The sequence below is a fragment of the Eucyclogobius newberryi genome, unplaced genomic scaffold (assembly GCF_026437365.1).
Source record: "Eucyclogobius newberryi isolate DKJ021-1_F unplaced genomic scaffold, fEucNew1.0.hap1 SCAF_10, whole genome shotgun sequence".
Lineage (NCBI taxonomy): Eukaryota > Metazoa > Chordata > Actinopteri > Gobiiformes > Gobiidae > Eucyclogobius > Eucyclogobius newberryi.
The window spans coordinates 32185521-32209823 of record NW_027315724.1 but is presented as its reverse complement, the minus strand read 5'-3'; the positions used below and the strand labels follow the sequence as shown (position 1 = coordinate 32209823).

The window sequence follows — 24303 nt, the reverse complement described above, 5'->3', positions numbered from 1 at the left end:
CAATGAAATGTGCGCACACTCTCAGTTTATCACCGGTCGTTGCTGCTACAATAAGCAATAATAAAGGGCTGAATACTGTGGGATTTTCTAACTTTGTGTGGGTAAAATCAACACATTTGTGATGAAGTCCAGCGAGGCGACAGCGAAACATGAACTGGCATCAGATCTATATGTTAATGATCTATATGATATGACATATATATATATATATATATATATATATATATATATATATATATATATATATATATATATATATATATATATATATATATATATATTAAAAAATAAATAAAAATAAATAAATAAATAAATAAATAAATATATATATATATATATATATATATATATATATATATATATATATTCATTTTTATTGATTTTTTTAAATGTCTCAAAAATACCCTAAAAACATCGGGCTGTATCACCTCTCCACAGCGCTGACCTGTAAATTGGTCAGGTGGCGCCACCTACTTGTCTTCAGAGATAGGCTTAATTCCATGACGGAATGACCTTTCACTGAAAAATGAGACCATGGACCTTTAAATAAACAAATTGTGGAAAATACTGTAAATGTCTCTGACATCACTTATGAATATAGTTTCCAAAACATCTTTGATGCAAAAAAAATATTTTGTGATATTCTGTGGTTCACTTCTGCCCCAACACTCAGAGGCTGCTGCTGCTGACTATGACTAGTTTGCAATGTAATATTACTAATGCAGGGAATATATATGGAAATCTGCTCATGAGATTGTGGCTTAAACTTTTTAAGACCCTTTTGTTAATACCAGCGTTAAGAGCTGCTGATACATCCGTCTCTCTGCTCTTATTGATCCTATTGTCAGGCTCCCTCCTCTCCTCTTCTGGCCCCCAGGAGCAGCTGGGTGATGGGCTGGGTGCTGGGCTGGGTGCTGGGCTGGGTGCTAGGCTGGGTGCAGGGCTGGGTGCTGGGCTGTGTGCTGGGTGGGTGCTGGACTGTGGGCTGAACTGGGTGTTACGCTGGGTGCTAGGCTGGGGCTGGGTGCTGGACAGGGTACTAGGCAGGGCAGGGTGCTGGTTGGTTGCTGGGCAGGGCAGGGCGCTGAGTGCTGGACTGTGGGCTGAACTGGGTGTTACGCTGGGTGCTAGGCTGGGGCTGGGTGCTGGGCAGGGTGCTGGGCTGTGTGCTGGGTGGGTGCTGGACTGTGGGCTGAACTGGGTGTTACGCTGGGTGCTAGGCTGGGGCTGGGTGCTGGACAGGGTACTAGGCAGGGCAGGGTGCTGGTTGGTTGCTGGGCAGGGCAGGGCGCTGAGTGCTGGACTGTGGGCTGAACTGGGTGTTACGCTGGGTGCTAGGCTGGGGCTGGGTGCTGGGCAGGGTGCTGGGCTGGGCTGGGCAGGGTGCTGGTTGCTGGGCAGGGCAGGGTGCTGGTTGCTGCTTGCTGGGCTCGGTGCTGGGCTGGGCAGGGTGCTGGTTGCTGGGCAGGGCAGGGCAGGGTGCTGGTTGCTGCTTGCTGGGCTGGGTGCTGGGCTGGGCAGGGTGCTGGGCTGTGTGCTGGGTGGTCTATGGGCACATTAGGGCGCTGACGCGTCGCACACAGGGGTAGAGCTGCCGTCTCCTGGTCACAGTGTGTCAGTGCACCTCAGACGCATCCCAAAGTCCGCTATGAGCCTCACGCAGCGAACACACAATCATTACGCTCCAGCAACTTGGCATCGGGCTTTGGTTTGAAACGTGAACCAGAAGAGTGGAGGCGGACAATCTGATCTGTGGCTGTGGCCGGGACAGCCGAGCACACTCAGCCGGCTTCCGGGGACCGAGGGGCCGCGGGGGCTGAAGACACACGGCGGCAGCACCGGGAACAAGGCTGAAGACACCGGGGACGGGGCGAAGAGACTCCCATCATCACCACCACCGCCAGGGCTCTGGGGCTATCGACATGTCAAGAAAGCTGCAAAGGACAGAAATCTGCGCCGACTGCAGTGCGCCAGGTAAGACTTTTTTAAACAGCGATGCACCGGAGCGGCACTTTGCACCCGGGGCTTCGCTGGGACCGGGCCCGGGCTCCTGTCACTGTCAGAGGCTCTGCGGATCAGGAGAGCCGCCGGGATCCAGGACCATTAGGCCCCAAACAAGTCCAAGAACAGACGTGAAATCACAGCGGAAATGCGGTTATCTTCAGACGCGGGCACAGTGCAGAGTGCGCGATTGCCGGTCTGTTTGGCACGCGTTATTTTCAGAAGCAGCCGCAGTAATAGATCCAAGTGTCCGAATCGTGTCGCCTTCTTCTTCTCGCCAAGACGTTTGTTTTGGTATTTGTGACCGGGGAGACTTCAGATTAGCATAGCCGGGGCTAGGTCATCAAATGGGATACTCTCTGCATTGCTTGTCCATATATAACTTAAGAACTGTCACATTTGGCCCTATACCACCCGTGTCCATGCTTTATCCCATCTGCAAGCACCAGAGCCTTTGTTTTATGGTTTTATTTAAACATTTAGCTCCCTGACTCGCAGCGCTAACTTAGCCGCGAAGCTAGCTAATGTAGCTAACTTTGGCTACATAAGTTATTGCTAAACAAAGTGTCTGCTGCTGTGGACGACTGATGTTTTCAATGTGTTTTTAAGTTGATATCATGACAACGCATTTGTTTTGCTATCTCACAGTGTAAAATGCATTAAAATGACTCCATAATTATTATTATTATTCCATAAAAAAGATACCACAAATATCTAATTAACTTGTCAATTTAACCAGCGTTAGCTCCAGATTGTTTTGTTGTTGTTGTCTCTATTACACCCTAAATTCTGTTTCACACTTTAAGTACCCCCTTGTAATGTGATTGTTTTATTAAGAAAGTATAAATCTTTCAATTAAACTCATCCCATATTTTAAATGTTTGCCAAAAATAGTCCAATAAATATTTTTAAATAATATTTAATTCCTACATAGAACATTTTCTTTTAAAAAATACTATTCAAATTCGAAATCATTCCGAGTACCCCCTGGTTAATGTTTACGTGTCCGTGGTTGGGAAACACTGGCCTAAAGTAACCTTGGTATCTCCCCAAATGCCCTCAAACCAATGTTTGTGTGACGGGTTCATATTCCTCAAACTCTCATTGTAGAAAGTAGACTCATTTAGATGGACATATTTAGTGAAACAGCTGCTCTTCACAGCTGCTCCAAGTGGCAGTTTGTGCTTCAGTTCGGGAGTGTAAATCATGAAATAGCTGACAATTCTGAAATACTTTTGGTTATTTGTAACGAGTGCATGATCACGCATCGCTGCCTGTTACCTTCTTTAAAACCCCTTGAATTATTTCCTAAAACAATGACTTAACACAGCTTTTATCTGCAGTCTTATCAGCCCCACTTTTTTACTTTCCCACACATAAATCATTGTTTACAAAGCCACAGATTGAATGCTTTTTCTGTTGGGGCATAAGTCGCTTAATCGGTCGATGGTGCTGAGGGTTTTATCAGGGGACTAATTGTCTTATTAATATTAAGGGTTTAAAGGGACCACAGCAGAAAGTTAGCATTTTTGAGAGTTTATTCTGTCTTGTTACAAATAAATGTGCTGTTACGCGGTACATTGAAATATAAATAGTTTTTTGTTCATTTGATTGTGCTTGTGGATATCTTTGTTTCAACCACTTTTATTCGACTAATCATTACACAGAGCGTTTCTTTAGTCGACCAAGAATTTCTCCAGCTGACTTCTGCCCTTTCTTTCCACTGCGATCATCCTTGCTTTGAGCCCCACCTCGGGAGACGTGCTCACACACGCAGTGCTTTCTGCAAAATGCTGACCTATTCACTGGTGACAGGCCACTTCCCCAGTACCACTACCCACTGTCTGCGACTTAATACAAGTGGGGACCTCAACGGCGCGCCTACAAAGGACAATTGATAACGCGCCTGCTGAGCCGAGCCGCGGGAAGTTTTAATTTACACCATGGCAATCTGCACATTTTATGGCAACAATGAATCATGTTGTCGTGTCTTTATTAGGTAGGCATGCGATGGCATTAGGAGCTGAAAATCTGACAGCCTCCGGTCATATATTGTTAAACGCAGTGCACTTTCCATTACGTCGGCTATACAATAATGCTCTGTGTTTGTCTGCTGGGGTTTGGCGTGGTTGTAGTTGCTGGAGTTTTGTCTGACTTTAGTGCCGTTATAAAAACAAATAACTAGTACATTAAGATGATTTTTAAAGTGTTGGAATGTAATGAAGTTGTAACTTTGTCTTGTTGCGGAGTTGGACCAAACATTTGGCTGTTGTCTCTCGAATTTTATGACGTAATTTTCTTAACATTGACTCTACACATTTAGGAATCGCGTTACTTCACTATTTAAAATGTTTTACTATTTAAAAAAAATAGACTCACAGATATTAACAGTGCACAATGTATTGAATTATTAATATTACTACTGTGAATGTTGAATGTTTGAATATCAAGTCTCAAAGTCTCAAAATGCTGCAGAAAGAGAAAAATATAAATGGAACAAAATTAAGTGAAATTTCTGCATGCTTTTATGCCATTTTACAGTGCGTTCTCATTCATCTAATACTTAAACCTAAATGAATACATTTTACAGACAGGTTTTAGTTCATTTATGTTTCCTGAAATATTGTTATTCAAAAATCCAGATATACTTTTTTGTAAATATCACCCACCCCTAATGGATAAAAGCAACACTACTTTATTTAAACTACACTGGAAAAAAAACTGACAAAAGACAAAATTGTACTTTCATGAATAGTCTTGTCTTTTCAATGGTATCGGAATAAAGTTTAAAATTTGAGAATCATTATCACAAATTCAAACTAGACCTCTTTCAAAATCATGTTCAAATTGGTGTGTGTCTGCAAGCTAAATTTTCAAGTATTTGATGGTTTATTTTAGTTTCGTTAAAACCATAAGCTTGTGCAGTTTATCCCCGCCTCTGAGTAACTAATGCCAGAAAGTAGATTGGTTTGCGTGTGCGGTACATGTGTGATGCATGTATTTGTGTCAGATCAGCTTCCTGAGGCGTAAAACTCAACTCTTAACAGGAGCTCTTGTCCTTTTCATCTTATTTATTTTGAAGGTCACCACAATGAACCGTCAGTTCAAGTACTTGCTAACTTGGTTTCACACCACGCTATGTTGTCTGGATTGGTTCACAAAGTAGTAGATTAGTTTTGGGCCACTTTAAACTTCGCTGCCATACAGTTCATATATTTTGCTGTAGTCTGTTTGTGATTGATGAGTAGTGCTGTCACTCAATTTTGATACTAATGCAATAGGCAAGCTAGTTCTTCATTACTGCATAGGGCTGTAGTCCATATATCGGTATCGTGATTATTGTGGCATACGTCTTGGCAATACATGTATCGATAGGGATGTGTCAAGAGTTCTACACTTCTTAAGCTTCAGACTTCTGCATCAAGGCTGAATCTGAGAAGCTGAAAATGTGACTTAATCGTTGGACACTTGTACTTTGAGATTAAGGAAATTGTGAACATGCTTTTACAATACATAATTTCAGTAAACACCGGTTTTAAGGGATATCCATGTATCAGGACATGTATCGTATTCAGTTTCTTTTTGTACCACCCACCGAGGCAACTGCTGCTGATTTTGACTCGATTTTTTTTTTACTATTGCGTGTAAACAAAGCAGCGGTCAAATTTAATCACAAAGTGCGGGAGAAATGAATTTACACAAATAAGCATGAATTTCCCAGCTTTACGCCATTATACCTCTGCTTTTAGTATTCTCTGACATGGCTTCTGAAATATTGACAACGACAACAACAAAAATCCATGATTGGATAATAATAAAGGGATGGCACAGTAGAACAAACTCTAAATGCTGTTGAGCGTCGAGTTAGAATGTAACTTTGCCCTGTGTAATGTGTATTGACACGGCAAACAAAAGGCTTGCGATTGTACTTCTCTTCTCCCTCTGTATCATTCAGGGAGGGGAAATGATTAGCAGATGCACTAAAACCACCTTCCTTTCCTTTATGGTGACTACAGCCAAAGAGTTAGTCGTCCAAAGCCAATCCAGGTTTTGTTTATAAATCTGCTGGCACATCAGTACTAAAATAAATATGTGGGTCATTACAAATCATAAGCCTAAACACTTACAGAAGAGGGTTAAAGCTCACAAAGAGATGTACTTGTAATGTGGTTTTATGCTAAAAGACTACACAAGTCTGTCATGATGGTGCTATATTTTGCATTGCTACAGAAACTATTGCGACAAATGATCATACTTATCCTGTTTTAGCAGAATCGTAAACTCTTTTGAACCATAATGTAAAGAAAAAGACTTCCTGCAATAATTAAACACAATAAAGAGTCATAGATATATTATTCTTCTACCTTCTGCTGCACAAATGTTACAAAAAAAGAACAAAAATGTTCCCCACTAATGCAAACAAAATGCACAGACGCAAATAAATATTTAGCTCAAAGATATACTGCATCTTTTATTTGTTGAACGATAAGCCAATATAGTAATTATTGTGACAGGCCACGACAAGAACTGATGGTGAAAATATACTTTGAGGTACAGGGAAGTACATTTACTGTTCTAAAATGTTCTTTTCCAACAATGACATGCACCACCACTGTTTATAGAATGGCACAAAATTGTCATCGATGTGAAATTATGTTTTTTTGATTTTCCTTTTAGACCCCGGCTGGACCAGCATAAACCGCGGCGTGCTGATCTGTGATGAGTGCTGCTCGGTGCATCGCAGTTTGGGTCGTCACATTTCCATCGTGAAGCACCTGAGGCACAGCGGATGGCCTCCCACGCTGCTGCAGGTGAGCGCTGTCGGGCGCGATACGTTAACGCTGCGTCCGTGTCTCTAAAACGATGCATTAAATGAGATCGTACGCAGGCCGCCTCGGGTAAAGATTAGCACCAAAGCAACTCGCCGACAAAAATGCGAATGGATTTTTTACCTGCAGGCTTTTGTGTCGTCGTTACAATCTGGCTGCTATTCTCAGCAACCGTGGTCGTCTTCATCTTTGTTTTGCACGCTATAATTGGCCGTGGCATTGTTCAGGCCAAATTGCTGGGTTGGTAAACTTAACAATCCAGTTTAGCACAGTTATAACTGGATAAGTGATGTGATATAATCATATTGTGGAAACGGCATAAAAAGCAACAAAGTTGCTTCAATGTGACTTTTCCAGATGTGTGTATTTTAATCCCAACTTTACCCAAGCCCCCAAAATTACATTTCCTTATCAAAAAGGTGTGCTTGTTTTTTCATGCTGTGCTGCCCAGTCGTGATCACTGTTACTGCACAAACACACAAACCTGTTAAGTTTATGGCATTTTCCATAAACAACAGAAATGACTATTTTTATGTACATTAAACTTGCTGATGAAATAAAGTTACTGCTCTTTTTCTTTGGCAGATGGTTCAGACATTGTCCTGTAATGGGGCTAACTCCATTTGGGAGCACAGTCTGCTGGACCCTGCTCAGGTCCAGAGTGGTCGCAGGAAACCCAACCCCCAGGACAAAGTCCAGTGAGTATAAACTGAAGTACTGAAAGTATCGCCCTCCAGAGAAGCTGGAGTTATTGGCTCTTTTGCATGTAAACAGTTTTAGTGTTTGCATAATGTGTTTGTTCCAATGCAGAACTAGACTCATTTTCCTTTATTGCCCTGTGGACTTCTAAGACAATATTTATCCTTTTCTTTGGTCTTTGTAGAAACACTGTTTATAATGTTGTGTCACTTCATTACTTCACAGCCCCACTAAGTCAGAGTTCATCCGAGCCAAGTACCAGATGTTGGCGTTTGTGCACAAGCTTCCCTGTCGCGACGACGACGGCGTCACCACAAAAGACCTCAGTAAAGTGAGCGGCACATTGTTTCTAAATCAAACGTTAAGATTGAGTCTTTTATAAACCATGCATTCAGCCTCAGTGTGGCCATAGTTTTGTGAAAGAGCAGCAAATAAAACAAATTGCATATTAACAATTGAGTCACTGTGGCATTTAAAGAAGACAAATGATTGTGGTTGGAGTCTCACTTTTGTATTTTGCCAGTGCCAACCTTTGAGCAGGAAAGCGTTTCGAACGATGCAGCAGGATGTAATAATTATCTGCGTAACACGGAGATCCACCGTGGCTAATAAGAGGATTCGGCCCATTTGCCGTCTCTGGGTACAACTTGAATCTGCCCGCCCACGTTCTTCATTTTGCTTCTCATTCGTTTCTTTTTAGCAACTTCACTCCAGTGTGCGAACAGGCAGTTTGGAAACGTGTCTCCGGCTCCTGTCCCTCGGTGCCCAGGCCAACTTCTTTCATCCGGTCAGTGCTAAAACAAACAAACAGACGTTAAAAAGCGCTTACTAAGTCACTTCAAGCTGCTTTATTAACCAAAGCGTCCAGGGCCGCCCTCTGTGTCAGGAGCTATTGTGTGACGTGTTTGACCTTGCAGGAAAAAGGCACCACCCCCCTCCATGTTGCAGCTAAAGCGGGACAAATCCTACAGGCAGAGCTGCTCGTGGTGTACGGCGCAGACCCGGGGGCCCCTGACATCAACGGCCGCACGCCTATGGACTACGCCAGGTACATGCCACGCCCTTAACTGAGACGCTAAGTCCAAGATGTTTATTGAACAGCGAAATAAAGAAAATCATCAAAGAACGGATTGAGAAAGCATTAAAGGCGCTCGATGTTACTTTTCTGGTGGAGGGTTTATCACCTGGTCGTCTCCATGGAGATGTTTTCCGCAGTATAGGATTTAACACCACCAGGCCAAGTTACAGAGCAGGTCTGTGGAGGGGCAAGCGCGCTCACAGTAAGAATGCATGGTTGTTAAGTTTTACTTTGTTTGTTTTTCTGTAATACTGCGGAACATTACAGGCAACGCAATAACATCTCCTTGGAGACGGACAGGTGGCTTATCCTCCAATAGAAAAGTGACATAGTGCGCAAACAATATAAAATAAAATGTATTGCTTTTGTTAAATGACCAATTTATATATTATGTATTAGCTAATGGGATCTTGCTCGGTTTATAAGTCCTGTAAACAATATAATAATGACAGTGGAAAGGTCAACAAAGTACACTGTACACTACACTAACTCAAAAAACTCACACGGCGTAAAAAGTGAATGAGAGAAGATGTGTTTTTAAACGGGCAGCGACTGAGCCAGCCTAATCTCTGAAGGAAACGGATTCTATAACAGGGAATCATGAAGGGCATTTGGCATGAAACGTATGGCACAATAATATACAGTTAAATTATAGGAAACTAATGATTTTTCTTCTAATTTTTTTCTTTTTCTTTGCAGTTTGTTTCATGTATTTTGGTATTTGTTTGGGTAAAAATAAAAAAAGAAACCAATGATATGTTCAAATAAGCAATTTGTCAAACTAATTGGCTTGGATTTGTTTAAATGTTTAGCTCGGAAAACAAACTCATTTTAAACATTACTATTATGGCTTCAATCAACCCCCAACAACCTCAAAACCTGAAGCATCTATCCACTCATCCATCTCATCTATCATAAGGCATTACCCATAGATGATCTGACTCTGCAGATGCAATATATTCATACATTCTCTGCAGATAAACACTTAAACACTTAGAACATTAATCATTAACCGTCCAAAATGGTCCTTCAATTCTGACAAAAACAATTGTTTGCACGTCTGTTTCCACGATTGAACGGCACAGGAACGGTCACGGTCTGTGTCAGAATACTGTCATAACGATAACATATTCAAATAAATGCGTTTTTATTTTCAGGCAGGCGGGCAACGTAGACTTAGCAGAGCGTCTGGTGGAATGCCAGTATGAGCTGACGGACAGGTTAGCCTTTTACCTGTGCGGCCGGCGTCCAGGTGAGTCTCCCTCGACCACTGCCAGACTCCACCAGCTCTGTCTCTGAGTAAACTTTGTCCTCTCTGTTGTAGACCACAAAAACGGCCATTACATCATTCCCCAAATGGCTGACAGGTAAGAAACAACGTCACGATGGTTCGAATTGCATGGTGTGCGCATGGATCGCCTCGTGTGCCACTTTTCCGTTCCGTGTTGACTTCGTTCTGCCCTTTCGTGACCCACACAAGCGAAAAAGAAGGATCCTTAATTGCAGTTTAGTTATTTAACCATAGGGTGTCACCGCAATATATCCCCCTACGAATTCCTTTAACCTCTTAAACTACAAACATTACTCTTAATGCATTACGCCTTTTTAAGAGGTCCAGTGATAATCGGCGTCCAGCGTTTCAGTGCCTGGCGTTCTGAATACCCTAAACGCAAACACAAATAAAGTAAAGTTTGAAAACTGCACAGACTTGAATAAATCAAATTCAGCTTTAGCCGGCTCAGCTCTTTTGGGATTTCCATAGCTCCTGTGGGAGCGAGGGGCTCCAGAAGACGGCGTAATGCATTTAAATGGCCCAAATGACAGTATCTCACGCCGCTCGTCATCTATAACTCCACTTGCATGTCTTTTAACGCTCGGAAACGCCGCCGCTTGAGAAAAACAATCAAGGCGGATTTGTTGTGGCCTTTCCTTTCCCTGTTCCTCCACTATTTTTTTTTTTTCTCACTGAGTTTCTGTTCTCTCCATTTTGCTGCGCTTGGTGGACCAGAGCTCGCCCTAAGTGTCCAACTCAGAGGTATCTTCACTTTCCTTGATACTTCCCTCCCGTTATTTGACTTTATTTTTGTAATCTAACAACTTCTACTATTACTATATTGATTTTTGTCCCTTTCGCAAAAAACGGTCTGCACAACCTGAGGCACTGTTGCTCTTTAGAAAAATATATAGATTTTTATGGTACAAGAGAAAAACTAATAAAGTATTGTATAATTTGCTGAAAAATTGTTGTTGTGTAGGATTTTATGGTTTAACGCGATGACAGTACCAAATCCACACATCTTTTATGACAGTAAAAGCTAAGGAATATGTTTTTCCAAACAAACACATTCATGTTCATTCAGGTTTGTAGTGAAACGAGCGATCAGTTTTTGAGTCGGTAAAGGCAATAAACATATTGACTGCACTGATTAAAAACACACAGATTACAGCTTAAATAAGTTACAATTATAAAAACAAAACAAAGTAAAACAAGTTAGATATTCCTTTACTCCCTGACCACAACTGGTTAATCTAAATAATTATGTGAGTGAATTGTTGGTTGTCTCAGACTTTACATTTGTATTTTTAATGAAGAAACCCTGCCAAACATCCATAGTTACTGCAGAACCAGGTCTAAAACAGGAGTAAAAACCAGTCGGACTAACCCAGGTCTAATATAAGACCGTTAGTTTTAAATGAGGACTAACACAACTAAATAAGATGACTGTTGTCTTTTCTAATCCATTTTTGTAATAGTGTAGTAGCACTTTGGACATTTTACATCCAAAGAAAGTGTCGCTAACCAGCTTTCCCCAAAAGTAATGTTTTGCTTGAGTTGTCCCCGTAGCCAGTGTCTGCCCTCTGTCCTAAACCCCACCCGACCTTCGCATTCTCTTTCACCGTGCTCCCGTGGGACGCAGCCGACACATTTTTATTTCTGTTTTGCAGCTTGGACCTCTCGGAACTGGCCAAGGCTGCCAAAAAGAAGCTTCAAGCGGTAAGAAAACTGCTCGTGCCGCTCCAATAGTCCAACATAACGGTCAAATCCACAATCAAAAGTTCATAGTTTATATTGGAAAAACACTACATTTTTCTTACATTGTTTCTCAAAAACGACGATAATATTACATTTACATTTTAAATCATATCTTGGTGGTGAGGTAAACACATGAACCACAGAAGTACCATCAGCGACCAAAATGACCATGAACATCAATTTCTACTCTGAAAGATTACAATAAACCGGGGAATTGGAAAAGACATTCTTTCATTCAATTCATCTGCACAGTATCCATCGCAATGTTTTACAAAGTAGCAAGTATTAAAAGACTTAAAATGGGTTTGTCCCTCTGCTTTGGCAGCTTAACAACCGTCTCTTTGAGGAGCTGGCCATGGACGTGTACGACGAGGTCGACCGCAGAGAAAACGACGCAGGTAAAGCTTTTTCTTTTCCCCCCCTCCTCCGAGCTGAACAGGCGCTTCCATAAAAGAGCTGAGACGCCACGAGACTTACTAAAAAAGGCAGCCGCGGTTTCGGAGTTCAGAGCGAGTCGGGAGAGGAGAGGACGGGATGGAGGGAGGAGGGAGGAGAGCGGGAGGAAGTGCCTAAAATGCCCCGGCTTTCTCTTCTCCTCCTCCTCGAATCTCTCTCTTGCTTTATTTGGGTCTTTTTCCCTTGCCGCTGTTCTCTGTCACAAGTTTAGAAATAGTTCTCACTGACAGAAGAACCACAGGTAAGAGCTGTACGAACAAGTTGGAACTACGGAACCTTTTTTTTCCGCACACTCGTCAACCGATATTAACGCATATTGTTTCGAAGCTCGTTTTCCACCCGCGATGTGTATTTTAAAGCTCGTGATATTGTTATGAATGAACACTTTGTCTAATTTGATCCTCCCGCGTTTTCCTCCCGCGTAGTCTGGCTCACCACCCAGAACCACAGCACTTTGGTAACGGAGCGCAGCGCCGTGCCGTTTCTGCCGGTCAACCCCGAGTACTCTGCCACACGCAACCAGGTAAGCCTCTCGAAGGAACCGCAAAAAAAAGTATCAAGTGCGCACGGTCGACAGTGGCGGCGTTGCTATGACTAGAAGAGCAGCGGTGAGGGCTATTTTAAGCGAGGAAAGTTGTAAACTGTTTATCCCAGGAGCACAAAGTCACGTCTCGAGTATGTTCTTTCCAGCGGTTACTGTTTGACATAGACCGAGCCGGGGAAAATGTACACGCGGCTACGTTTTGCTCTTTCCTGATTGGACAGTCCGCTGTGGTCGGCTACTGCTGGATATTTATAGTTTGAGGGGAGCTTTAACTCTTGGCTGGTGTTTCTTGTGAATGAAATGGTGCAGTGTTTTAGGTTTTTTTTTAATGAATGAATGCACACGCACACGCAGCAGAGAGTAAAACAAGAAGTTGTGCCATCACTACTTTTCCCTTATTGGACACAGTGGAGTCATTTAACACTTGACATGACTATATTCTGTACAAAGCTCAACCGTCCCGCCCACTTTTAGACTGTAGATCTTTTTTTTTAACTTAACAAATACAGCAAGCTTCCAAATTTAATACACTTTTAATATACATTTTTTTCCTAAAAGTCAGATTGGTAAATGTACTTTACCCACAATAATAACTATGTCCACGTTTAATTCAATAAATAATGTATTGTATAATGGAACAATATATTTTGGGACTGAATATTGATCGTGTGTCTTTGCGATAGTGGGTTTTTTTTGTAATACGATGGCATTTGAGCTGTAGAGGCAAGTCACTTCTATGTGACTTGATTATGGTTTCATTCTGCAATTTTCTGTGATTTTCTTTTTAAATTACTATGTTGATCCTGTCGGTGGAATAAAGTAGTTTCAGTATTATTGTTTATCTCTCTGTAGCTATATAGTTTTGTCTTGTCGTGACATTAGTACTTCCTGAACCCTGTGGAGCACTGTTGAGCTCCATTTGTTGGGGTTTTGATACCACTTTGGACATTGTGACCTCGGCATTCCCTCTAGTTGTATCATTTTCATTGTATCATTGCACTTGACTTCTGCTTACGTTTGAAAAGGGAGGAAGCTGTTTGTAACCAGCTAAAAAAAATGTCTGCTTGTGATAAACTTTGGCGGTTTGAGCACTGAAATGATTGAAGTCTGGTGAAGATGTCTGAACAAATAGGTTGCGTTTCTTGTGAATGAAATAGTGTTTTATGTTATAGTTCAAGTTTTAATTTTCCTAAATTGTGCTCATGTAACAGTAGTATTTATGAGGCTACATTCACTAGTGTTTGAGTGTTTTGTTCCTCTGACTGGGTTTTTCCGCTGACCACAGTTGCCTCAAAGGCACCAAACCGCTCTCAGTGTGGGCTTCAATGGCTTTTGCATACGACAGAACCCTTATTTAAACGGCAGCGCTGCTTTTGTGAGGTAATATCGGAGGTGCAAGGAACTAAGCTCTCGCGTGTCTTTCTCCATCTCGCAGGGCAGACAGAAGCTGGCTCGGTTCAATGCCCGAGAGTTTGCGACGCTCATCATCGACATCCTGAGTGACGCAAAGAGGAGACAGCAAGGAAAAGGTCTCAGCAGCCCCACCGGTGAGCAGCAGGGATGGAGGGATGGAGGGATGGAGGGATGGAGGGATGGAGGGATGGAGGGAGGGAGGGAGGGAGGGAGGGAGGGATGGAGGGAGGGAGGGAGGGAGGGATGGAGGGATGGAGGGAGGGATGGAGGGAGGGAGGGAGGGAGGTAGGGAGGGAGGTAGGGTGGGAGGGATGGAGGGAGAATGGGATGGAGGGATGGAGGGAGGGAGGGAGGGAGGTAGGGTGGGAGGGATGGAGGGAGAATGAGTGGGAGGGAGAGAAGGAGAATGAGAGAAATGGAAGGATAGTGGGTAAGATAAGTTGAAAGAAAGAGAAAATTAGGGGAAAAAAGAGATAAAAGGATCGAGTTGAAAGATACCTTATTTTCCGGATTATAAGTAGCCAAAAAATACATAATAGAGAAGAGGAAAAAAACGTGTATAAGTCGCATTTTTTGGGGGAAATGTATTTGATAAAATCCAAGACCAAGAACAGACATTTCATCTTGAAATGCAATTTAAAATAATAACAGATGAGAGAACATGGTGAATAGGTGTACCTATGCTAACGTAACACCTTCAGCTACATGAGGCACAGACAGAACTGTGCTAAGTGTCTGGTATGTTAAGTAACATATTAACAGTTATTCAGATAACTATAGCATAAAGAACATGCTAACAAGTTTACCAAAGCATCAGTTTTACCCCAAATCACTAAATCCATTGAATTCTTCTTCCTCTGTGTCACTTCTAAACAACTCCACAAACTCCAGAGGTAGAGGAAGTGCAGATTCTTCTTCTGCGTCGCTTAGAGCGCGAATTATATCGTGCGCGTGCGCATGCGTGTGCGCGTGCGTGTATAAATTCGCTTGGGTGTCGCACCCCGGCCAAAACTATGTAAAAAGGTGCAATTTATAATCCGGAAAATATGGTGATAAAAAGATAATGTTAGATAGATAAATGGTAGATGTATATAAATGATAGATTATACTTATTCTATATTGGTATACATACGTTTTTGTTGGTCCATCTGGTTTAGGCCTCGTTTAGTTCTGGATTATATATTGTAGTGATTAGTGTCGGCCTCCTTTTTAAGTGAAACAAATGATTTCACATTTGTCGCCTCACAGAGCTTCTCCAAATTGTTGATTTAACCACGAAACATAATAATCGAGAAGCAGATTAACCAACGTTTGAATTAATTAAGCAAATGTAGAACAGTCCCAGAGCGTCCCCTGTCCTTAGACTCTCCTTCACGGTGAGGAAAAACTACAAAAGCCCAGAAATAGAAAGCATATTGCAGGTCATAACATTTAACATTGCACATTTTATACCCTTATAATATATACATCTGCACACAGCGCAGCTCTATTTTGTTTATCAGAGTTGGATTTGGTAACACTAAGCGACATCTCCAGAGCCTTCAAACAGACAGTATTTGCTCATCACAGTCTCTCTTTGTCAGACCCTCTGGACCTGGGCATCGACGACGACCAGCACGACTACGACAGCGTCGCCTCAGACGAAGACTCCGACAGCGAGCTGACAGCACAAAACAACAACAACACGCAACGCAGCAACCGGGCCAAGGTAACGCCATTTCTATCAGGGGTCGTCCAATAACGGGCAATACCAAAACTATGTCTCGCCTTTTAAGTCGATAGCCAATATTTGCAGATGTTGATACAAAAATTAAAAAATATCCATAGCAAGGGTGTAGCAAGTTTAATTTGTAAAAAAAAAACATTTTTTAAATTTAGTTGTCTAGAATAAAATGTAATAGTTTAGTCATTAGTAAGTTTAATTAACTACAAATAGTCTGTTTAAATATACTTTACACATGTGATGCACTGAGGACAAACTGAGCCTGTCGCATATAAAAGAGGCAGTTTAGAAAAAATATCTGCCCTGTGTATCGGAGGATTCATTATAACAGTTTTTTAAGGGATAACATATCGATCAATATTTGGATGTGTATATGATCCATAATTTAAAATGAGACTTTTATAGCCTGTGAACCTCTCGTCTTCTGCCTTGACATCTTTTCCCCTCCTTGGGGCTGCCTGTCCCAGCATGCTTTGCAGGGAGTGGCCATAAGGGCTGCAGCATAGCTCCTCAGTGACATCACCGGCTATTCTGAGCCTGTGTTTGGAGGCCATTGTTCAAAGAGTGAGAGGAGTGAGCAGTGAAAGGGAAGAAGAGGCAGAAGATTGAAAATATAAATACGAACATTTCAAAAGTTGTGTGAAGTTTTGACGTACGTAATATACAGTGTGGCGTCCATAAAGCTAGGATCATTTTGTAAATTCATGATCATGATTATACAGGTCACAATACATACTAAATAGTAATAGTGAAGATTATGAATAAATCCATTCTCCAAAGAAAGGAAACACGTGAAGTGCTTTTTAATCCGACTGACTTTTATGTCACTTGTCTACTTTACTTTTTCGTCCAGAAAGTTGGATTTTATGGAGCTGGTCAGAGTAGAGGAACGGTGAATAAATGTGAATAAAAGAAAATTAGGATTTCACAGTTGTTAGATCGTGAATAAATGTAAAATTGTGATGTTTTTTCTCTCACTAATTGTTTTATTCAGAGTTGGCCACATGAAAAATACTGTACGCAAATAAACATTGTACTCAAAGTTTATAGAAAACGTCTATTCAGATTGTCTATCTTCTATGATAAAAGTGGGTGTATATAGTAGTTCTTGCAGGGCTGGTTTTAAGAGCCTGGAGGGGCCTGCTGCTGGTTGTTATTGCTGCATTGGTTTGTGGGAGGGCTTCTGCTGTGCGCTCCGGGTCACAGGAAGTTTGTGTGGAGGTTCAGTGTCTGTGGATCCAGCACTGCACATCAGCAGCACACTTCCCCTGCTCCTCTGTGAACTCCATCTAAACCACACGTGCAAAAACAAGATAAATGCTGAGCCGTGGTTTTTATAGCTCTTTTATCTTGAGCACTTTTTTTTATCAAGCCACAAGGGGCAGTACTCCGGACCGCACCAGTGACCTACCACACTGCAGCATATTCACATCTTCAATCAAACTGTAATATCATAAAACAAATCTGATATTTCTCTGATATTTAAGATACTGACATCAAGATTTTAACCGCTATCGTCAGGACCACAAATATATGTAAAAAAATTAGACACATTTTGCCAATAAAACCATTTGTTACATGATTGTATAAACGTGCAGCCATGTTTCTTGTCTGATTGTAAAGACAAAACCTGATGCACTGAGGACAAACTGGAAATGACACATGGGCGCACACAGACTGGGGAAAACTATGTGTGCAAACCGTAACAATATCACTGATAATGCGTCCCTAATGAGGCTTTCCTCCCTCTGTATCCGTCTGCGCAGAGTATGGACTCGTCGGACTTTTCAGATGGACCCATCACGTTGCAGGAGTACCTGGAGGTGAAGAAGGCCCTGGCCTCGTCTGAAGCCAAAGTGCAGCAGCTCATGAAGGTCAACAACAACCTGAGCGAAGAGCTGCGCAGACTGCAGAAAGAGGTAGGTCTGACGCACGCACCAGGGACTCTCCAGGCACCAAAATAGATGCACAGTACAGCGCGCTTTTGCTAAAACCTAACAATTGTGAACGTGTGTTGCAGTTGTTATTACAGATTGTAGGTTTTTATTTGTTAAGGTTTTCATCTGTTTCTACTCCATCAGGTGTCGTCCTCATACAGTCATTGTTTTATTTTATTATTTTCCATGCATTATTTTATGTTGTGGCTGCTGTTTAGTTTGGAGTTACAGTATATCCACATTTATGACGAACGATGAACATATTGACAAACTTGGGTGATTCCCTTTTGACTTCACTGTACCCAGCCCAGAGATGAACCCCACTGAATGTTCTGCTCCCAGTTTGTTGTGTCTACTAAACTCAACAAAATGTTCCATCAATCTTTGCTTTTACTCCAGTTTTCACTGTGGTAAAAGGTATTGAAATTTGAATAAGTCATATACAAAAGTTGCTGCAATAGATGGAGGAACTGTAATGTACTACACACTTTCCCAGCTAATACGTTCAACTTTGATATGATCGGTGTCAAAATGTGCTGCTGGAAGTCAAGACCTGAAATGTTCAAGTCTGAGAGAGAAAATAATGATTTACCGAAATAAAAACACTAAAGTGGTGAAAACTGATGGCAAAAGTAATAGTGCTGTTCATATAATTGTTTGAGTGTAAAGTGTGAAGTTTTGATGCTTGTGTTTGACCTCAGATGACCTCCCCATGTCCCTCCTCACCCTCCTCACCCTCTCCTGTAGATCACGCGGATGCAGACAGAGAACAGTTCACTGCGGGGGGGCCAGCAGGTTGGGGGGTCGAGTGGGCAGGGTCCGGGTGGTCCTGGTGGAGGAGGGCACTGGATGGGCAGTGGGGGGCGCTCTGGAGCGGGGGCAGCTTTGAGTGTGTTTGGTCCAAACACAGACCCCCAGGGGCTGTCCATGCCCTCCTCTGGAGCCCCTCACGCCCTCCACAGACGGGACAGACAGGCAGTGTCCATGTACGAGCCCGGGGCCGCTCCAGGGCCCACTGCCCACGGCCCCCCAGCCCTGGACTCCCTGTCAGCGCGCCTGCAGCCCCTTCACACGCCCAGTGTAAGTCAGACCCCAGAGTCGTGTTTACCTTCTGCTTGACCTCTGAGCAGCTCTGCAGATGAATGTTTTCTCCTCCAAACCTCTGGGAGCCATCTTTCTTTTTAAAGCTGCAGTTGTGCGTTTTATCTTAATCACATGATCAACTTTATTAATAAACATAGTACGTTCTGTACTTGACATGTACTAGAAATATACTAATACATACGTTTCCTAAATGTTTTTAATGATTTACTCAAACAGACAATGCACAGCTGGGGCCTGAAAGAGAAAGGGAGCCGGTCTCTGTTGCCCGGCAACAGCTCTGATTCTCCTCTAGCTCTACCTTTGACCTTTAGTTGTGAATGTTACACTCGAGTCACATTATACAGAAGGGTTGGGCCCAAGTGTCACTTGTGTAAACACACACAGCTCAAAGCAGCCGTGCGTCCCTCTGAACACCTCATACATTAGCTCGACTCCACGTAGTGTCTTTTCTCAAACTTTTACCGGTTTGTCTCCGTCTTCTTACCTTTGTCCTTTGCTCTGCAGCTCCGCCGTGCATCCTCTGGATGTAAGCATCTGTCTGTCATTGTTTCCATTTCATCTTTGTATCTAGAAGTGCGTCTCATTCTTGTCACTTGTGCTTCGTTGGCTAACACTGAATCAACATTAGTGTTGATGTGAAATGATACGGCTTTAGCTAGTGTAGTATGCTGCTTAAATACTGTTCAAATGCTAAGTAGAGGCTGAGTAGAGGCATGGAGACTTAGTTGATGAGCAAACTGCTCTGGTTTAGCTGCTGGTCCCCTCAAGAGGATGTTCCTTCTCTCTGCTTTCCCCTTCACGCTAATCTTTGTCTTGGTCCATACTTCATGTTCCTCTCGTTGTTCCCCGTTTCCCTGTTGCAGGTGAGGAAGGGCAGCTCAGGTGGACCAGTGTCTTACGGAGGCCATCATCTGTCCAGCACTACAGAGATGGGCCGATACATGGTGAGTCCTGACCGTGGTCTGACTAAATGATAAGTAAAATAACCATTGGACAGTATTTATAGTACGTGCTGTTCTCTTTCTTAGGTGCCTAAATCCGAGAAGCACGGCAGCGGTACGGACAGCGACTATGACAATACGCAAACCTACGACGTCTCGCTAAGGTGGGTTTCCACGGACAGCAGTTCGACGTTTGAACATAACAAGATTAATAGAATGCGCCCTGTTCGCAGCATGGGCCGCAGCAGCGAAGAGGAGGGTCGCGGGGAGTCCGAGGACGGAGGGGGCGAGCTGGGAGAGCCCGACCCCATGCTGCCCTGTACAGAAGACGTCATTCTGAAAACCGAACAGGTGACCAAAAACATCCAGGAGCTGCTGAGGGCCGCGCAGGAGTTCAAACACGACAGGTGCCAGATAAATTCTACTTAACCTCACTTTTGCCCCAGTATTAACCTCAACGTTTCTCAAAGATTTGTAAGAAATGATGGTGACGGTGTTCATTATCTCTGCGTTCTTTTAGCTTTGTTCCATGTTCAGAAAAGATCCACTCCGCAGTCACAGAGATGGCCTCCCTTTTCCCCAAAGTAAGATTTTTACTTATGTTTCATGTACAAACTCTTAACCTGGCTTGGTCCTATAAAATGGTGTCTTTTCCCCTTCATCTTCTCTCCTCTCTCTGCTCGTAGCGCCCGGCTCTGGACGCGGTGCACTGCTCGCTGCGGCTGCTGGCCTCCAGCGCGTCGCGGTTACAGGTGGAGTGCCGTAAAGCGGCCCCGACGGACCCCGGGGCCCCAGCCGTGGACTACCAGCTCCTCACGCAGCAGGTCATCCAGTGCGCCTACGACATCGCCAAAGCAGCCAAACAGCTAGTCACCATCACCACTCGGGAGAAAAAACAATAAAGAAACTGGAAGTACAAAGGATGGAAGGGCTTCTGGGGTTTTTGGACTCCGCGGTGCGAGAGAGGGGAAGAGTCAAGTTGCTGCGAAGTAGAGGATGCATGAAAGTTGGAGGGGAAAAAAAGGCAAAGAATAAAACCACTACAAAGCTATTTCACAGAAGAGAATGAGAACGTTTGGATTTTGGGATGACCGTTTTTTCCGACAACTGGAAACCGCAAAACTGTGACGCGCCAAAGCGAAACGCAACCACGACGCACAGAGAACTGGAAACACTATTTATTTTCCGTCTTCCCGGATTTCGGAGGACATTTTCTACGACACAAACGGTTGCCGGCGGAGACGCACAGGAGACCTCTTGACACGCCTCCCCCTCTCCCTGCACCTCTTCCACCGCGCCGACCTCTTTCTGTGCCACAAAACCGTCCCAGAAACGGGATTCCTTCAGTTCTGAGAAGAGCTGAACCCACAGCAGCTTCACAGTACCACTACCACGCCCCGACGCGCCCTCTACTGGTGGAACACGGCATGATCCGGCATGTTTTCATTTCTCTTCATTCTTCCGTTACTTTCCTTTTTTTTATACAATGCAGATTTGGTGACGTCTGCACTTCTGAGGACGAGCATTACTGACTTACAAAACACTTACACTGGAATAATTATTGTCGTTTATCCTATGTTTTTGTATCGATATGTTAATGTTTATTTGATTTAACCGTTTATCCGTCTTTTATTTTCGTGGTCTCGTTTAGTGCGAAGGAGGAGACGTAGCCCGGGATTTTCCTTTTACAGACTCCACCTGTGAAACTGTCCCGCGTTCGCTACGGCTGGACTACGACGAAGAGTTAAAAGTTGCCAAATATATATAAAGGAGGCACGTTTTGGGTCACACAAAAAAAAAAAAAAGCCCTGTTTACCTGACCTTATGACACTCTCTTTATATTATTTAGCTTAAAAGAAAACTAGTGAAATCATCTCACAAACACTTTTACTGTGCCAAGTAGTTGCAAACAAGCCTCGGGAGTTTGAGCTCGATTGTCGTCGTGCTCTAAATTATTCCACTATTTTGGGGAAATCGGCGGTTTACAGTGACGGGCTACGATTACTGAGAGTTCCTTTCTTGTATCTGTGTTTCTACGAACCGAAGGCACGTACGTTCTTGGAGAGCTGGTGTACTAAAATGGCCTCGACGCTGTGAACAAGAATGTCCAGCACGTACCCGCGCAAAGCCCTTGTAGGAGCGGGTAACGTGATGAGTTATCCCCCACTACTGGTCAGCCTCGGTAATGCTTTTGAGCGAGCGGCGGGCGGATTTGAGCAATCGCCGTGACGTGCGGCCTCTTTAGACCAATGGCATTCTGACCTAGTGGCAAATTAAAGTAAAAGTCGCTGTGATTCTCTAGTACACACTCTAGTACACACAAAGTACAAGGAAATATTTGAGTCCAAACGAGCTCTACGACAGGTCTAAAATGGGACCACAGCACGGCTCGAATAATTCCAAATTGAGGTAGAATTGGGATTTTTAGCGTATCCATAGCCATATTTAGTTTGGGCCAATCAGCTGCTTGTGAAGAATATGTGTATTGGTTTTTAACTCCTTAACGCAACGACGGAACTGCTTAAAATGCAACGACGCTTCATTTATTCGAGCTGCGACGAGTTTGTAGTCAAATCAGATGATATAATTTGAGGAAAACGCATAAAATCGGGCAAAAACGGCAGCACGGCTCGTCGGTCATTGGCTTCACCAGATCGCAGATGGATCTCTAATCATTGACGAGGGTGAACTCAAAGACAGGACGGTAAATTAAGTCAAATTAACGCAGAATAAAACAAATCTGTAACTTTTAGCTCATGAAGATTTAGCTACAGTTGGAGAAACACTGCTCTAAGAAATGTTTTTTGCCGCTCCATATATTAAGAATGTCTGTATAATGTCTAATGTCTGATACAGAAGAAACAACAAAGCCAGTCTCAATCCCTTGATAATTGGTGAATCATTTTGAGTTGCAACTACAAGTCATTTGTGGAAAAAAAACAGGACAGGGAATGTTTTCGGTGTATTTACTTTGACGAGACAGTAAAATACCGGGTTGTTTACAGTAGTCACTTCTAAGACGATGCATTATTTCTGCCCTGGTCTGACGTCGAGGTTAATGAATGCGTGCGAGAGCGTCGGGAACAAACCTTTTTCTTTTCAAAATAAAATGACTTTTGTCACTGGGAGAACGCGACGAATCCACTGTCCAGTCGCAACTCATAAACGTGATATATTTTTAATTTTTAAGATGTTTTAAGGCTTCAAATACAGTCCTCTTCGCAAAAAAAGAAAATAAATTGCCTTTCACTTGACTTCCTCTTAACAAGCTGCACATTATTTTTCTTTTGTCTTTGTAATTTCAATTGACACTTGAAAAGGCGCCTTTTGGCTTAACTTTTTTGTTTTTTTTTAGCCAAATGCTTTTACTGACCAGCGTTTTGTGAAGACTGATGGTCAGATTGTATTGAATGAATTTGAATGTCTTGCACACTATTTCCAGGATTTGTTCAAAAAAATAAAAACACTACAGAAGAATGAGCGCGGGCCGAGTTGCAGACGCCGTGTCGAATATTAAACTCGTATATTTTCACGTCATATTAAGCTATAAGGATTAAACGTGGGAGATATTTATTTCTATCGGTCGAGCCAAACGGACTTGGGGTTCAGTCATGACACACCCTTTGTACTTAAAACACATAATTGTACTGAACATGGCAACAAACTATGACCAATAATGTAAAAGTTCAGTTAAACTTGCAACATGTATCCAAAAAATATATAATAAGCAACAGTTACATTTTCCTGTACCATTTTATTCTGATTATTGGGGTAAAACTATTGCTTAAAATGGGTTCAAAATGTTGAAAATTCCTCTAATTATTTCCTTAATGCAGTTTAATTGGACGTTTAACACATTTTTGTACATTAGAGGATTTATACTTTAGTTCGATTGTGACATAATCCTGTTTTCTTAATTTGGCTGCAGTTGATTGTTAAGAGAAGCCACTTTTATTCCTTAGCTTTGTCTAATTTGTGCTTTATTATTATTTTAAGTACATTGGGCGTCTCTCTATATATAAGAAAAGCCTGAGGATCATTTAGACTCCGCTTTAACGGCCATCTCAAACAGGAGGGTCTCAAAACGCACATCCCACAGACGCTTAACAGTGCCTCGAGTGTGTGAATGTTCAAAATACCTTTATCACAACTTCAGCACATACTTTCCAGAGTTTGAACAGTTTTCGGGACGCTCGACACGTAACGAACGGACCAACCTTCGCCGCAGACGGAGGGCGTTTAGAGCCAGTCGAAGCGCAGCCAGTGGCGGCGCGTTGTGGCCTGTTTTTACTGGCATGTTTCGACCCTTTAGGGAGAGCGATCTTTTAACGGGAGATAATGTATAAAGTAGAGAAAACAGTGACTTACAAGGTCGAATCGTAATGTAAACTCATAAGCTGTACATTTGTAATAAAATAATAAAACCGTAATGAATTGCCCTTTTGTGTAACTCTGTCTTGTCTTTGCAGGGTGTATCGTTTGGTTACTTACCGTATTTCCCGGGCTATAAGGCGCACTTAAAAGCCTTTCATGTTCTCAAAAAA

General features: G+C 42.7%; 1 protein-coding gene across 2 annotated transcripts; it reads left to right on the top strand.

Moving 5' to 3' along the window:
* Window positions 1–1612: 1612 nt before the first annotated feature.
* git1 (G protein-coupled receptor kinase interacting ArfGAP 1) lies at window positions 1613–24187 on the top strand. 2 transcript variants are annotated; one of them, XM_072454965.1, is made up of 21 exons: window positions 1613–1974; window positions 6679–6812; window positions 7416–7528; window positions 7755–7860; window positions 8230–8316; window positions 8447–8577; window positions 9765–9859; window positions 9932–9974; window positions 10616–10642; window positions 11554–11602; window positions 11967–12039; window positions 12523–12620; window positions 14077–14188; window positions 15638–15762; window positions 17544–17696; window positions 18462–18794; window positions 19682–19762; window positions 19847–19923; window positions 19993–20166; window positions 20280–20343; window positions 20446–24187. In XM_072454965.1, exons 1-21 carry the CDS (start codon window positions 1923–1925, stop codon window positions 20659–20661), a joined length of 2343 nt encoding a protein of 780 aa, XP_072311066.1. In that variant the 5' UTR covers window positions 1613–1922; the 3' UTR covers window positions 20662–24187. The 2 variants fall into 2 exon arrangements, with proteins under 2 accessions (XP_072311066.1, XP_072311075.1); XM_072454974.1 differs by lacking the exon at window positions 10616–10642.
* The last annotated feature ends 116 nt before the right edge of the window (window positions 24188–24303 follow it).

What these genes read in the sequence shown, in the direction of transcription:
- git1 (XM_072454965.1), top strand. Translation starts at nt 1,923, where the DNA reads ATGTCAAGAAAGCTGCAAAGGACAGAAATCTGCGCCGACTGCAGTGCG. An exon ending in ACCTACGACGTCTCGCTAAG is followed by an intron (nt 19,924 to 19,992) that starts GTGGGTTTCCAC and finishes CCCTGTTCGCAG; the next exon opens with CATGGGCCGCAGCAGCGAAG. An exon ending in TGGCCTCCCTTTTCCCCAAA is followed by an intron (nt 20,344 to 20,445) that starts GTAAGATTTTTA and finishes CTCTGCTCGTAG; the next exon opens with CGCCCGGCTCTGGACGCGGT.